At 35.2% G+C, this 16,721-nt stretch overlaps 1 protein-coding gene across 3 annotated transcripts in view; it reads left to right on the top strand.

Annotated features, from left to right (window-relative positions):
* Positions 1–16,721, top strand: part of LOC109033649 (protein no-on-transient A) — a 37,777-nt gene that overhangs the window by 8,945 nt on the left and 12,111 nt on the right. For 2 of the 3 annotated variants that reach the window (XR_002009060.2, XR_002009061.2), the window contains exons 9-10: positions 530–635; positions 912–928. Coding sequence is in view for 1 of the 3 variants with exons in the window: in XM_019046351.2 (XP_018901896.1) it covers positions 530–635; positions 912–928; positions 10,352–10,537 (309 nt within the window). In the remaining 2 variants the exon portion in view is untranslated. Of the gene's footprint in view, positions 1–529; positions 636–911; positions 929–10,351; positions 11,953–16,721 lie in introns of those variants that run through there. The other variant, XM_019046351.2, reaches the window with a different exon arrangement.

Raw genomic sequence — 16,721 nt, 5'->3', positions numbered from 1 at the left:
TCAAAAATACTTTGATCTCAACCAAGATTATGTTGTAAGTAAATCTAAAAATCAAGGTAAATTTTATTATTTTCCCTGTGATTTTTCATGTATGTGCACGATCTCAAGAAGCTTTCCTACTTTTTCAAAGCAAGTTAGGGTACTCAGATTTGGGAAGCAATGATAGCTAGGAGTCTTCTGGATCAAACAGTATAGCTGGGTTTTTTTTTAGCACTTACAGTTTTTAAGAATATCTCTTTCGAGACCTTACTTTCTAGGTGACCCTCATTTCATTCTTTTAATAAAAAACTAAGCAACTCTGAAACTTGAAATTTTGTAAGTATATTTCTAAGAACCTAGGGTTAATGCACAGGAAGTTTAAAGGGGTTAAGTAATCAAGTTCTCTGTTAAAAAATTAAAACATCTGAGAAAAGATGCAACGTGCAATGCAGCCAGGCTGACTCTGGTTAAAATCGTCCAATTGTTTCTTTTAATTTCCTTAGATTTCGCTCCTCCTCAGATACTGTAACCTCATTTGTATATTTTGCAGGCACAGCAGTTAAATAACATTCTGGATCAACAAGAACCTGCAGGAAGATCTTTGAAGGGTTTTGATGCCCCACCAGATCCAATTAGAGATTTTGATGGATTCCCCGGTAAGTTTCAAATTTTTTAGTTGTGAATTGATGACTTGAAATGTCTTATCATCATTTACCAACATGGCACTAGTAACTGCTTGATGAGTAAACTTAAATCGCTACTGTAGGATGACAAATAACTCGAACTGCAGGTATTGATAGTTTGAGGACTACATAATATAAAAGATCCTTTGCCTTTTTTGAAGTCTTTTCACTGGGTAGATCTCTCAATTTTCCTCTTGCTGTTTGCGAACATGCTCAACCTAATTTTCTTGGTTTTTCTTTCTGTTACAGGAGCCGCACCAGTCCAGGTAAATACTTACTTCTATTAGCTGTGAAAGTTCACTTGCGCACGTTTTAAATCCTATTATTGTTTCTTTTTCTGGTGCAGTTCTTTGGTATCCACTGGACTGGAACTACCAATGAACGATTTAGAGCTTGGGGTACTGAATGAATTTTAAAGAGGCATAATAATTCAAAGAGGGAATAGATTTTGACTTTAATACTTGCTTGAGCGCCCAACACTGCAAGAGCAGGGGAAAGATTTCTCCAGGTATCAAGGGTTCCTAAACTTTAAAGCAAGCCCAAATTCATGCCGGAGAAATGATCAGGAGTGGAGTTAAGATTTTTCAAAGTTGAAGTGGTGCTCAAGAACCCGGTATGTTTTGAGTCTTAAGATCACCTATGTCCCTGAACAAACTTCAAGTCGCGAGTTTTTGCGTTTTTACACTTTTTAGGTCATTTCTATAGAGAATCATGCGATAACAATGAAAAAGTCAGGACCGATGGGTATTATTCAATGTATACAGGGGGTTGAAAGTTTCAATCATAAAAAAATAACATATCTCCTTCACGGTCCCCTGTAGAGAAGTGACTCTGGTCCCAAAACTTGAAGGACATTACGAATTTTCAGTTCAAATGATCAGAAATGATCCATTTTAAAACTTCATCTTCTATCGCCACATTGTGTTGTGCTCTGAATTTTCATATTTAAGCATTCAGACGATAACATGGCACTTAACGGATCTTACCAAGAACAAAACAAAAGCAGATTCTGTATCACTGTCAACTTATTAATCGTTAATCAATCATCTCTCGGTGTCAAAGGGTTACTCTTCCACAGACTTAACTGCTGGTTTCATAGTCAAAAGATTAGGCGTATTTTGTTTGCTGCAACATCTGTAGTATGTTACTCATTGATTGATATTTGTGTTTTTGACAACAGTCTCGACATGTGTTCGGAGTATGGTCTAGTTGTCACGTAACCAAATATTTTGACAGTATTTTTACCCTATCAAAAAAATGCTGATTGAACAAGTCCCACCCACTGTATCCTAGTAGCCTATCATCCAAAGAGGAATGTCATGTATTTCCTCAGAACTGCTGCAACTGTTACGCCAAACAAAATACAACTACTGCCTCTTCATTATTTGTCATATTGATGAATATCTTTTACCAGTGAACCTACAGGAAACCTTCAATACATAGCACCATATTCCTTTAGTATTAGAAATCCTTGCTCTTTACCCTAAAAGGTTTTGGTTTCGAATACCAGCTGAAAAGATGAGAAATCGTTCTCAATATACTTGCGAAAGTTTTGCAATAATTTATTGTACAATCATCACTACTTTGATGGTGATCCTCTCCCCTAAGACTATGTGCACTCCAAAGCTATAACTTAAGTGTGAAACCTTCGTGTATGTGTTTCTCTATCGGTGTTTTGGAACTGAAATCACAATCGGATCTTTTAAATCGGGAATTAAAGGCAGTTACTCTCAAGACATTGCCCTCCTGACATAAGGGCGTACCCATAAAATTTCCAGCTTTTCCTGGCTCGTCTCAGTGTGTAGGTACGTTCTTTTGTCAGCTGAGCAAGGAAGAGCGTTTTTCTTTTTACCAAAATCTACTGCGGAGCTATGATTTTTTTACTGTGCGCAGCAGCACAGCTCAACAAAGGCGTTATTTGCCCCTTTTCTGAATGTGGTTTTTTTTCTTCCTTTCTTTTTTTATACGTTTTTGTGAAAGGTAGTCACAAGTGAAAATGCAAACCAGTCAAACTCGAGTGTTTTGGCTGTGGAACTTATTACGCGGAATCTAACTGAAAAACATGGTACAATTTACCCTGAAAACTGAAATTTTACACTCCTTACTATTTGGTCAAATGCTTCTTTTATCTCTCAAATATACGTATGAAAGGCTGAGGAACAAAACTGCTTAATCAACAATTTTGCTGAAAATGAGTTGGCAACTTCGCTGCATTCGAAAGTAATATGTAAGCTGATGTTTTTAGTTTTTTGCAATCCTGCAGAATTGTAATGAAGCTGTAATGTATGAAGAAATTGCAAACCTAACCTCAAAATTACAAAAATGGCAATGATTTTTCTTCGCCTGGTAAAATTGTAAGCTTGCAGATAGGCAGCAATGTTCCCTAGTCACCGATATTCATTATCATTTCTTTCATTGAAAGAAACTCGGGTTTTCTGCCTCTACATTTGGAGGACCGTCAGTTTTTGAAAGTCGCTGTGTGCAGTGTGTTCCACAAGTTATGTTCATAAGTTTTGCCTTTTGTGCCACTTGACAATCTCGGTGTTTTTTCCGGTCTTATAGGATGCATTGTTTTGTAAATCTATTAATGCGTCTCTATCAAAGTCTCGTCTAAACATCTTGGTTGTCCAACATCTGTAATACAAAATACACTTTGAAATAGACATTTCATGCAATACATATCAGCTCTCTCTAGTCACAAGGATTTTTGTCAGTCTTTATGAGGGTCTGTTGCGTGTAAAAGATATAGATAATTGAATGTAGATGGGAAAAACTACTCAAAAGACATGATTAGTAAGACATGATTAGTAAGTCATTAAAGTCTGAAATCCACTCTTTTATGTAGAATGTCCTTAGTCTGTAGCTATGACGAAATTTTAAATTTCCTGCGCCTGTGGGCACATTTTTATTTCTGTTCGTTGTTGGCATCCAAGTATGCCCAGGGAGCAATTTAAGACAACCTAAGCTAATTACACAAACAATTTCGCCAATCTTTTACACATGATTTCTGTCGCTTCCAAGGATTCGTTTTTGCCTCTTTTTCTTTAGATAACTACAAAGCAAATACTTTGAAATGACAAAAATCATATGTAAGAAAGGCTGATAGTAATAAGCGAGATTGTTTGTATTTTTATGTGAGGTTTTCTATCATCTGCAGGCAAATTTGGTTACTGATAATGAAGAAAAAACTGCACTTGGACGCAAGAAAGTTGAAAGAAAGGCACGGAGTAAGCAAGTACTGTTTTTTGAAGTGAATTTGAGACGTTTTTGATGGGTTCTTTGCGATTTTTGTGCAATTTTTTTTCTTTTTGAATCCACTCAATTTATCTGTATCTCTTAGGCGCATCAGACTTATCGTATAACATATTTTATGATACACCATCAAAGTAGAATAGGTGAGCAAAGTTATTGCAAAGCTTTCTTATATATTCTGCTTGTGGACATCTGTTCATAACACTCCATAATAGCAGTTCATAAAGAAGCGCAAAATTCACATTTTGCTGAGGTATAGATAAAATTTCGTTTTTAAATGAACAATATGTGTCGCTATCGTGGTTTCTACAAATCTGTTCTTATTTCTGAGAATCTGCCTTTTGATTGTTGCCTCTGAACGCATGGAACTGGTTTTGTAAGAGAAGAATGAGTTATCGGGTTTCCTCTCTTCCACCTCTTAAAGATCTTTAAAACTTTCTGTATATACATAGTCTTAAATCATTCTATAAATCTATTACTGTACTCATCCCTTTGAACGTGTCAGTAGACGCCAAAATATTTGTGTCCATAGATAATGATCAGGCTAACAAAAAAAAAACAGCATTAGAGCTCAGATTTATAGATCACATCTTCAATTCTAAGTATGTTTTATGCAAAGTTGTGAAATTCAGAACGTTGACGGAACAATAACCCGCTCTGATAATCTGTCATAGAAATTGGAATGGATACAATACCATGTCCCTCATCGACGAAAGATGCCATATTCTTTCACTATAGTGGATAAATTGCATTTTTATGAGATCATTACTCAACTGGCAAAGTTTTTTTGGAAAAAACAACATAATCTGTTTGCTGTATTTCCCTGTTATTGATCAGACTTGAAATAATTTTCTCAGTCATATTTAAAATGATAAAATTCATGAGCCCTTAACCAATACATCAGTTCAAAGGGTGGTTACGAATATGACTCTCAAAATTGTAAGTGCAAAGGATTTATTAAACGCAATGAAATTTCAACCATAAAATCTCGTTTAAATATATCATAATCCAAGTTGAGAGCAGGTTTAATAATACCAAATCCACTAGCCACTTATTGTCAGTCTCAACAACAAAGGAAGAAGCCTCAGGCTGTTGGATGAGATCATGATATATTTTCAGTTACTCAAGATAAAATCCGATCCATATTTTGTCAGTTTCTCGGCTAAAACTTGTTGGGAGTTGAACTTATATTCACATCTGTCAAGTATTTTCAACAGAATTCTATTCAAGTGTAAAAGAATTATCCACAAAATACCCAGTGTTGATGCATTCTCACCAACCAAGTTGCATTTTTTAATAGAAAAGAGCATCTTTGGAGGGAGGGAGAAATGGATGAGAAGGTCATCCCTCCAAATCAGCTTAATCTTCTGCTGCGACAAGCAGAAGATTAATTACTGCTAAAAGAAATAGCCTCATCACATTCCAATCGGAAGACTTGCTGCAACTAAGAATAATTCAACAATGAATCCTCAGAGATATTACTTTCTATCGTTGTAATATTTCTTATTTATCCGGAAGAACTTAATTTACAGGTTCCACTGATGCATTTTATCAATTTTTCATCTGATATTGACTTGTCTTCATTGTTCATTTCTTTTGCTTGCTCAGTTTCAAAAACGTAATTAGTTTGATTTGACATGCTTAGTTTGGTTGAACGACGAACGTAATTGTCGAAGCATAAGACTGATGTCTTCTGTAAAACTTTCTTTTGTAATTATGAACACGCTCACAAAAAATCATCGCGGTAAATAGACATACTTGTACTGTTCTGAAGTACTTTTAATCGTTTTAGGCAGACATCAAAACAATTTATATTTTGACTGGCTCTAGCCTCGGATGGAACTTAGTTTGTAAGTTAAGCTGCTTTTAGTTGTCATGATTAGGCAGCCATGCTTCTTCTTGGGACTGATCTGTTTCAAAATTTGAAGATGGTGCACCCAAATACCCTCTAACTTTTCTTCTTTCACTACTTAAGGTTATCATGAACTTTGTTTCCAATGTGCGAGATGTTTTTCCTCACACTCCAACAGTAAAGCTCTCTCATCTCACGGAAATTCGTGATATAAGCCTGCATAGCCGAATCTCTGCTGTGATAATTGACACAAAGTTTCAGCTTTTTGATTTATCACTGTATAATATCAATTCAATTTTTTTCTTTGCCTCGAAATGTATTCATCTCGTAATAAAAAATTGTCAGGTTCAGTTATTAGATGAAGGTTTTGTAGGCGGTTGAATCATTCAATTGTGAGTCAAACAACGCGTTAATTTCTGTCATTTCTCAATCGAACTTTCTCTTAGAATGACTCAAAGTTAAACGAAACTTAAAGACTTCGCAATGGGCCTGTTGCATGCAAGAGATACAAACGTGCGAATAGACTTTTCAGAGGTTAAATGACACGAAAATTACGATGGTCACATTAAAAAAGTCTGAAATACACTCCTTACTGCGCAATTTGCGTTGTTAGGAACGCGCTTTTTCAAATTTCCCGCGTCTAGGGGCAGTTTTCTAACGGAAACAATTAACGGCAACTCGCGGCTATTTCCGGTCAACTAAAACTAACAACATAACCTAAAAATCGGAGCTCGTGATATCGTGAAATGAAATGTAGGAGGATTGCGTTGGATATTTAAAAGTTGATCGATTTGGTTAGCGCATAAAGCGTATATGGACAACTATAAGAGATCACGTTGGGTTTGTAAACAAACTGAAGGAAAAAATCACAACAACAACAACAACGACTCGGCATCTTCCGGAAATCACCGAGCCCGCCGTTTGCTCGTTTCCGGTGATTAGAAAACTGCCCCCAGACGCGGGAAATTTGAAAAAGCGCGTTCCTAACAACGCAAATTGCGCAGTAAGGAGTGTATTTCAGACTTTTTTAATGTGACCATCGTAATTTTCGTGTCATTTAACCTTTAAAAAGTTTATTCGCGCGGCTGTATCTCTTGCATGCAACAGGCCCATTCAGTTTTTTCTACCAACGCCTGATCAGTGCGTGATACGTTCATGAAACTTCTAGGCTTGAGCGGTCCTGCCCTTAAAAAAATGATCCAATGGCGCCGAACTACCTCTAGTTTACTCTCACCAGTACACTGAGTTTTAGTTTTTTAAATAGTTTCATTAGTAATTTTTACAGTGGTGTTTGAACAGTGACCTGTTCGACCTACTCTGCAATTTCTTGTTAGAGAAGCAATTATCAGGATCAAAACCTGAGTTTCCCTGGGGATCTGCAACTTCATTAAGCTATACAGGTGGACAAAAAGTTTATGCAGTTGCAAGAAAGAAAGTTGCTGCACAGTTTTAAATTTGTCTGCTGAATTGGTCCATGAAATTATGTATGATTACTTTGAGCTGCGCCAAGTGGCAGCAGAATTCGTTCCTAGACTTTTCTTTGATGATTTAAAAGCACGTCGCATTGAAACATATGCAGAAGTATACTATGTACATACTAACAGGATAATATTAGAATGGTGTCTAACCCAACCTGAATCAAGTTTTTTTCGTAATGATTCTTGGCAGCGTGAGACAAGGCATCATTGTACAGATCAAGATAAATTAGAAGACAATGAACTCCAACATACTGTAATCATTAATTACTGGAGTCAAAAACAAAAAATTAGAATACCTTTGAAGGTTACTCTGTACTACCTAATAACCTCCGTAGGCTACTAGGTTTGAAGGTATTACTTGTAGTACAGTTATCTCTCACCTGTCGCGAATTTGCTTATTGGCAAATGACTTTTTGCAGCTGAAAACTGTTTGTATTATTGGCAAATATTTGCCTAATTCGTAAATATTTACTCAGTTCCAAATTGTGAATGCTTTTTTAGAGGTAGAACAATCTGAAATATTCCTTTAGTATTTGCCTTGCACAGCCCCTATAAGTGAATTTCGTATTTTTTCTCTTTTTTTTCTGTAGAATATTCACGTTACTTAAGTTCAAAGTACGTAAATTAAGCGATCAATTTAGTCTACATTTGCATGTACAAATAATGACTTTCCTCTGCAGAGATTGGCTAATAAGCTCATGAGTCTGAAGGCCTATAGTCAGTCCTAACTCACTAAGATTTATTCGGAACTTGAATTTATGTCTTCAATTTTTAAATAGCCTTTTTTGCCCCTAATAACTCCGCTTGTCGTCTGGAACAAATATCTGCACAGATAGGAGGTAATATAATTATTTCGCCAAGATGTTTCATGCAGTAAAGATATCTTTTATTTCATTTCTTTTCCTTGAAGAAAATTTTATATGCAATTCTATGATCAGAACACTTACCAGGGTGTCTACAAGTCCGGAAATAGTACTGATTTTTTAAGGGCGGTCCGGAAGCACTAAAAAAGTGCAGAAATTACGCTAAAAGGTCCGGAATTTTTTCATATTTTGTCATTTTTGTCGCAATTTGAGCGAGAAAATGAAATTTTTCGAATTTCGTTAATTGGAGGTACTGAATTTTTTTGTTGAGGAGGTACTGAATTTCTTGGGAATGTACTGAAAAAGCACTGACGAAGTACTGATTTCTGGTCAGTCTGTTTTCGTAGACACCCTGCTTACGCTCTTTGGTATCATCATGCCTGAGTTTATTCTATCAATGATCAAAGTACGAAGTCGGTATTTTAAAACTTGGCTAAATCCTGTCTTTTGAAATGTGGATGCAGAAATGTCCTATAGAGGACAAGAAAAATCTTCCTTTCCTTCTCCCTCTTTCATATTTTTCTTTTTTCTTTCCTCTCAATACTTGAACCTTCGAATTAATTATTTTCTCCTTTATTCGACTCTAATATTTATTTTATATCTTTTAATGAACCAAGTCTGGAATTTTGAAATGTCGATCCAACTTTGTTCGCTGTGCATCGTGTGCCTTCTTTTTCATCAAATTGTAAGTCCCGGCGACTTTCCTAAAGAAATATTTAGGCATCATGCTCGAAATTTTCTAAAAAAACCAAACTATGTATGTTGATACTACTTACGAATTTTGGAACTGATTTTTTTTTCCTAAATATATGATGTAGCTTGTGATTTTTTTCTCTGTAATGAAATGAGTTACCTAATTTAACCTGGATCAGCTTTACATTTTGCACTGGACAAAAGTTTTTAATATTGATAGTTGCCCATTCTCATTGATAATTTATATTGTTGATCGACCTGATGTAGGGAAGGACCAACAATATAAAATATTATTAAAAAAAAAAAATGCAATCATCAATATTATTAATAACTGGGCAAATTATTTTGTAGTACACCAACAGTGAGTGCAACAAAAGTTTAATCGTCTTATTGTGCATGAACAGTTAGCAGGTGGAAACATTTTACAAGCTTAAAACTGAACCTCTAAAAGGATAGTCAGAATTGATTTTGCATTAACTGATTGACTGATTGATTTCAACAATCCATCCTAAAAGAATACAGAGATAGTTTCTTTATGTAAAGTGTTCTTCTAAACTAGTAAAAGTAAAAAATTTTCCTGTAGTCTGTTCAATTTTTATTTTTTCTTGAAATAAATCTCTAAAAACAGCCTCGGACAATATCACAATTAGTATAGGCAGGAAAAGAAGAAATGATAGGGTGACCCGTGGATGCATCTTTATGATTGAATACATTTATTTGGTCCGTGATTATATTTCTAATTTCAGTATAATAAATGTAATACTAAATATGTTTTCGTGGCTCATCGTGTCATTTTTTTTCTTTTTTTCTTTTTATCAGTAAAAGAGGCTGTATGCCTAGCAACAAAAAATAATTAACTAAATAAATATTGTGATGTAATAATAGAACTCATTTAACGTATCATCATGAACCTCATATGGGATGGGCTAAAGAACCACAACCTGTCTGAACTGCTCGTATTTTTACTTCCAGTATGTGAGTTTAGTCTGTTGTTCGTTTCAAGGGATTCATAAATCAAGTTGTACTTCCAAACAAAGGAAAAAACTGGAGAATTTTGACTTTCTCAAAGATTTTAGTCATTATAAAATTTTAATTGCATCACTATCAAGGATTTTGTTGAGCAATAATCGAAAAAGAAGGGGACGAAATTCATTAGGGAAGAGGGGAAGGGACATTCATCAGAAATACTTATGGGTATAATCCTCAGATCAATTTAAATGAACTGTCATCACAGGAATTTTTATCCTAAGCCCCGCAATAATTGTTCTTAGGAAAGCAGGCAACATTTAAGCTCTAGCCACCTAACAAAACAAAAAATTAATAATTAGTACACCTCTGTTAAAGTATGATGAATCAAAATTCAAAGAATACAACATTCGAATCGACTGAATCGAAACAAACCAAGAATTAGTAAAACAAGCTATAATCAAAATAACGAAGTAGCTGATCTTAGTTGAATTGGGTATCTCATTTTGCTTGTACTACTAATTCGGAAAGGTAATGAATGAGCTGTTATTAATCTCGACCTATTGCATTTCTTGAACACGATAGGAGTCTAAGCCGTTTATGGAAGCATTCGAAGCCCGAGGAGCTGGAGCTCGATTCGATCCAGGTCATCCGAATAGGAATGAGCCACCCCGAGGTGGAAGAAACGATGGGAGGCCCAGTAATTGGGCTCCTGCAAATAGACGCCCACCTGTTGCTGATGATTATCCCAATAAGCGTCGCCGATACTGAATTATTCTTTAACGGAACTTTAACCTCATATCTGTTGTGAAGTCATAATTTTTAAGTGATTTCCTGTCTCTCTCATGAAATATCCACCAACATAATTTCTGGTGTCGTGTAGTTATTTATCACCGCATCCTCTTGTGTCAAAAGCAAGACAGAGACTGTGCAAGTGTCTTGGTGAGACGTTTAATGGACCAGGGAATCGTAAAATCCCTTCTTACGTAGAGTTGTAATTTATTCGTCTTCTCATTTTTTTACTTTTTACAAGTCATTCGGAATCGTTCTCTATGATGGTTTCGTGTCTGTGATCGCAGCATCACTAAAGCAATGTATCAGCAGTATGATGAATTTTTGTCGCTTTTTTTTAAAGCTTTGACTATTTTTTTCTCTCAAGCGATTTACAAAACAGTAATCATTCTTAACTTTTGCAATTAATGAAATATAATAAACCCTTTATCGCAGTTAACTGGGCCATCCAGGCGATAACATTTTTCGTCCCACCTAAAAATGTTTTCAATATATGTTACTCTCCTTGAAATTTGCATCTTGAGTGGTGTGAAAACAAGATGATGAGCAATTAAAATTTTCAACAAATTCCTGCATGTTGTTCAGTCATTCAAAGTGTTTTAAAAGAAAGTAATAATAGTCTCTGAAGTCAATTATTGCAAAAGCACTCAGAAAATTTCATGATCAATTCATTTCAAATATTTCTACAATATTTTTTGCCAACTCTTTAATATTTAAAGTTTTTTAAGTGTGATATTTTTTTTTCAAGAGAGTGAACCTATTTTATATTCTCTTCTTTAGTTTCTCATATTTTGAATGATTTTCCTCTTCAATTTTTTTGGGTAGCAAATTGGCACTAAAACTTACAGTCGTGTTATCTTTTAAACAATCGCAAACTCTTCAAATTATAAGTGTTTATATCTTCGCGGACTCTCTGAACACAGTCGAGATCTCTATAAAAAATAATTTGTTCCTAGTTTTTCCCCATCATACTTGTCTTCAAAAAAGTTCCCGTTTTATGTCTCGGACGTAATTACCGTGGTGAAATATTTTACTATCCTGCTTAAAGAATACTATGTAATTAATTAGAGTCAGAAAAATCTTAAGTACTCAGAGTTTAGTGTCAAGGAATAATAACTATGTCCCAATCACTACGGTTGCAATATTCTGACAACGTTGATTCCGTTTTTAGAACATGAGTCACTTGCTTTTTATTTATTTTTTGTGTATATAGATATATATATTTAATAATTTACTATTTCCATTATCTATTTTCACTATTCCTCAGTGAATTGACAAAGTTTTTTTTCCTCCTAAGTTAATTAGCTTTACATAAATTTAATTTATAGCCAACAGAGTTATTGATATTGTAATTTATCTCTTACAATAAATCCTAAAGAAATATTAATATAAAAGTTTATTGCTCTAATTGCCTATCCACCTAACATTAAGCAGCTAATGAAGTCCTGTTGTAGGCAAAAAAAATTCAAATCCCTTTTTTTTCATTAATCCTGATGAAGTTAAATCATTGACTTACCAATAGCTGTTTAAAAGTTTTGCCCCCCGCTAGATAGCATCCATCTCTCAATGAATTTCAAATGAGAGTTTTACAGGAGCAATTATGAAGAAAAGTCCAATTACCGTAACCTAATATGTACCTCCTTCCTATATGAAAATTTGTTGACAACTTCGTTGTATAAAATTCGATGATTGGTCCTCTGTTTTAGCAAATTCGAATTCATGTTGGTTTCTTCACCAACTCTATTTTCATTTTTATGCTTTCATACTTGTAATTATTGAAAGATCGGTATGTAGCATGACTTTTCGTTTTGGACTTGTGAGCCAAGAATCAGCTCATTTCATGGGGCCCATCAGCACCTCCACCTGGGAGTTATCAATGATTGATGCATGCATTTGTATTTGTCGCTCTACATGCAAGGGTGGATTTCGAAGCAAGTTTATCAATTTTTTTTCCCTTGGGAACTATCAATGTTAGGGTCATAACCAGACTTACATTAAATATAAGACCTCCTTAAATCTCCCTGTGTCACAAGTTAAACCGCATAGGTCTTCCTTGAGGTAAGGAGCTGTATAACAAACAACCGCGACTACAGCACTTCATCGCTTATATTATTGCACCTCAAAATTTAGAGTCTCTGCAGGTCACGTTATTTTTTGCTAACTTGGGTTGAAATCGTAAAAACATGACACAGTGACAGGCGCAATCGACCTATTGCAGATGGACGTTTATGGACAGACAAGGAGTCTCATAGGCCTTTTTCATGATCTGCAGAATCCATCAGCACAACTCTTAAATTCATTGAAAGTGCGATATTCAGAAGCAGTGTAGAAGTTCACAAATGAATCAACGAAAGCGAAAACACACCAAATTGAGTTTTTTTAGATTTTTACTTATTTACTGTTTCCTAACACTTCTGGATGGATACATCTGCGTGCAAAAGGATTTTTCGAAATTGCAATTAGAAGTGTTCGAAACAGCGATGGGAAAAGGGCAGTAAGAATGAAACACCCTATGATTGGGCCTTTCTTTATCATTTGGGGGAAGGAAGAGGGGATGTTGGACTATTTCAGGGCCGGTATGTCACAAAACACTTTTCTAAGGTACTTAGTACCATCGACAAAAATATTTGACGGAAAAAAGCACTGCAAAGAGAAAAGCATTAAAGTACTTCATTGAATATACCGATTCTTGGCCTTTTAAGAAAATCGGGCGACCATCCTATTTCGTGGTTTTTTTTTTCGGTGCAATATACCTTTCATCATCTAGCTATTAAAACATTGGAGAGTTATTTGCCGATAAATGTAAATTTTTCAGGGCAAACCATTTAAAATGGTTGTCTTAAAGTCTGTGAGAACGACAACACACCAACTCGAGAACTTTTAAATGCCTAATGCCCTATCATGCAACATTGCGCATCTATTGCAACTTGGTCCTTCACAATGTTGCAAAATACTTTTCCTTTAGCACCCAAAATTTTTTTCTTAAACTATTTTTTTAAACCCGCCGCGTGGTTTTTTGTGTCTTCTGAACAGTTTTCTTTCTGGAGTTGGTATGTTTTTGTTCTTACTGATTCAAATATCATCTGTGACTCAATGAATATCTTTCACCAGGAAAAGGTAAACATATTCAGGGTTACAAAAAAGGGTAAACTTTAACATAGGGAAATGTGCAAACCTATGTGTTATGAAAGTATCATAGTTATGTGGATCTTGTCGCTCCTGATGTATTAAAATTACGACATCTACGTTAAATAATCTGACGATTACAATATGCACAGTGGTATGACGGTATCAGTTGGATATTGGAGGAGTGTTAAAATGGTTTGTATAGGTTTGCACGTGTATGTACGTATGTGATTCTAAAATGTTGGGTTAAATTCGAGGGAGATGATTGGTCTACTTCCAGAATGGATCCGAAAAGAAAGCCTAAGTCTCGTTTTTAATTTTTTAGAATAGAAATGCTGTGTATGGGTGTGCACGTGTATGTATGTATGTGATTCTAAAATGATGGGCTAAATTCGAGGGAGATGATGGATGGGTCTACTTCCAGAACGGATACTGAAAGAAAGCTCCATTAGTCCAGAAGAAATAGATTTTAGAAAGGGATTCTGGAGCTCAGAAAATTCTAGAATTTTGATAGTGACTTGTGGGTTATCGGTGGTGTGGATTGTCAGAGATTAAATTTTGCACACACATAATATACATATTGCGGGTGGAAGACTCTGAACGGCTATTATATTTCTAAAACTACAGCCTCAGATCGGTAATTTTGTGAAGTTCCGTGGCTTAGGTCTCCTATCAAAGAAGATTGCAATAGTATATTTGCCCTCAGAAATTATGGTATAAAATATCAAAATCCAAAAATGTGGCCTTAAAAAATCAATGAAGACTCCTCAAAGTTTTCAAGAAGGCCTTGGAAGTTCTTTATTATTGTTTTGTTTCAGCTACACCCTAACATGAACTCGGTCGCAGTAAAAATTGTTTATTTTAACATGATTCGGAACTCTGCCCTTCCTCTTGAAATGAAATGTATAGTAATGTGAGATAAAAGACTCAACTTGCAAGCTGTTAAAGGAACCATTATGGGTCAAAGTTTTAACTCAAGTAGCCTTCAAGAGAGTCATTTGCTCTGCCAAATTTCCTGATAAATGTTTACAATAAATCGCAGAGCAGCAGTTGCGATGGAACTCTTTTACGGAAGAATCATGCGCAAAATTCTCATCATAATAGTAATGGTCTTTTTAATTCAGATTACATTTTGCAATAAGGAACCACTATCTCTGGCTCTCCCATATGAGCATATATCTGCATGAGAGACCCAATGGCATGTACGTTGTTTCTAAAATGAGCCAGAATTAGTGGTTTATTGCAAAATCTAATCCATTTATATGACTTGGCAATTCCCAATGCAAAAAACTCCTCAGATTACAACCAACGTATGGGTAGTGCGACAGATTACCCTTGGATCAAAAGAAAGGATCACATTTGATTGGATCAGAACACTATTCAAAAGAAGTGGCAACACCTGAAGAAGAGAAGGAGAAAAACAGGAATTCAGAATCTAACCGTCCTTCAAAACTTATCCCAGCGACAACACTGAAAATTCACAAACGGAATAGTCAAAATGACAGGAAAGCAGAAAGAAAGTGGTGCAGAAGATAAAATAAGACGTCAAGAAAAAATCTCCAGTCTTTAAAAGTGGACGTGTCTGCATTTTCAGACATTGTTATCACATCATCACGTCGAATATTTTACTGAAAGAAAAATTTAGCTGGTGCCCAAAGAAAGAAAGAAGGAAGAGAAGGGAAAATAAATCATAATTTAAAAGATCCACTGACTGTGGAATCATCATGTCAAATTGAAAACAAATACATTTTTGTGGTGCGGTCAATTTTAAGTTCTCTGCACCGATGATTCTGATCTGAAATTTACATCAAATGTATGGATCTAACCGTGCCGAAGGACGGGGGTGGACAATTTATTCGTGCATACCTTACGAAATTAGTTTACATCGGCAAATTTTACAGCTCTGATTCAATCGTAAAAATTTAATTCAAGAAACATCATTAATCAAGAGTGAGTTGCCATGCAGGTCTTTTATTGTTGTGTTCTACATCTAGTAAGTTACCTTATGAGGTGAAGAAGACTTCATGAAAACCAAAATTCAAACTATAAATATTATATTGTAATCAACATCGCAACATCCAAATCCAAGAGGACAATGAACATTATTGCAAAATGAAGAATTTCTGCATCCTCATTTTCAAACTGCAGTAAGCTGATGGACACAGCTAATTTAAACTTGGAGGGCTTGTGATTCTGAGTCAGAGGGATCCAGATCCTAGTGGCATTTTTGTGTTGACGAAGTCGGAAATTCAAAATAATTTTGAATCGTTGAAAGAAGGGGACAAAGAACTAGTGATACCTTGTGGGATTTTCGGGTAGTAGATATGAAGTAAAAACAGTTTTGAATTCAAGAAACACAAGTAATACTCCTAATTTACAGGCAGACTTTGCCGGCGTAACAAATATTAATATTATTTTGATAACTGATCTCCAATATTTTTCTTACCATGAACTTTCTAACAAGACTCTTATTTTGCATTTTACAAAGTAGCTGTGTACCCACAACACCAATTGCATACCTATCAAATTGAAACTGACCTCTCGACTAATTTTGAATTAAAGAAGCTGGTTTTCTTCTTCTTCAAAATACAGGAGTTGATATCAAATTTCTGTGGCTGTGTTTCTCTTTGGGATTGTGAGAGTTGATACCAATTTACATACGTTAGATTTTGGTATGTTTTGGGTAGAAGAGGTCTGAAATAGCTAATCGCCAATTGTCAAGAAAATTTGCTGTCAAACTTTGGAATATTTTTGCGGGGAAGAAGTGTTTACTCATGCTACTATCCTCCATCCTAAATGATTTCCCATTGACAAAAGTTTGACTGGAATAGCGTTTTCTCAGTTGTCGTTGTAGATATGTGAGGATATTTTAAACATAAAACAGATCACAACCCTGTTTAGGTTAAAGTTTTCGCAAAATTGTGTCTTTCTTAACCTGAACGCTTTCACTGCCAAAACATACCTCTGGTTTATTTTGCCTTTACTTATCTTCAAAAAAAATCTATTTACCTAATAATTTTTTATCAGTTAACTGTTT

This window comes from Bemisia tabaci, chromosome 2 (assembly GCF_918797505.1).
Source record: "Bemisia tabaci chromosome 2, PGI_BMITA_v3".
Classification (NCBI taxonomy): domain Eukaryota; kingdom Metazoa; phylum Arthropoda; class Insecta; order Hemiptera; family Aleyrodidae; genus Bemisia; species Bemisia tabaci.
The sequence above is the reverse complement of the archived record's forward strand: the minus strand, read 5'-3'. Positions and strand labels throughout refer to the sequence as shown.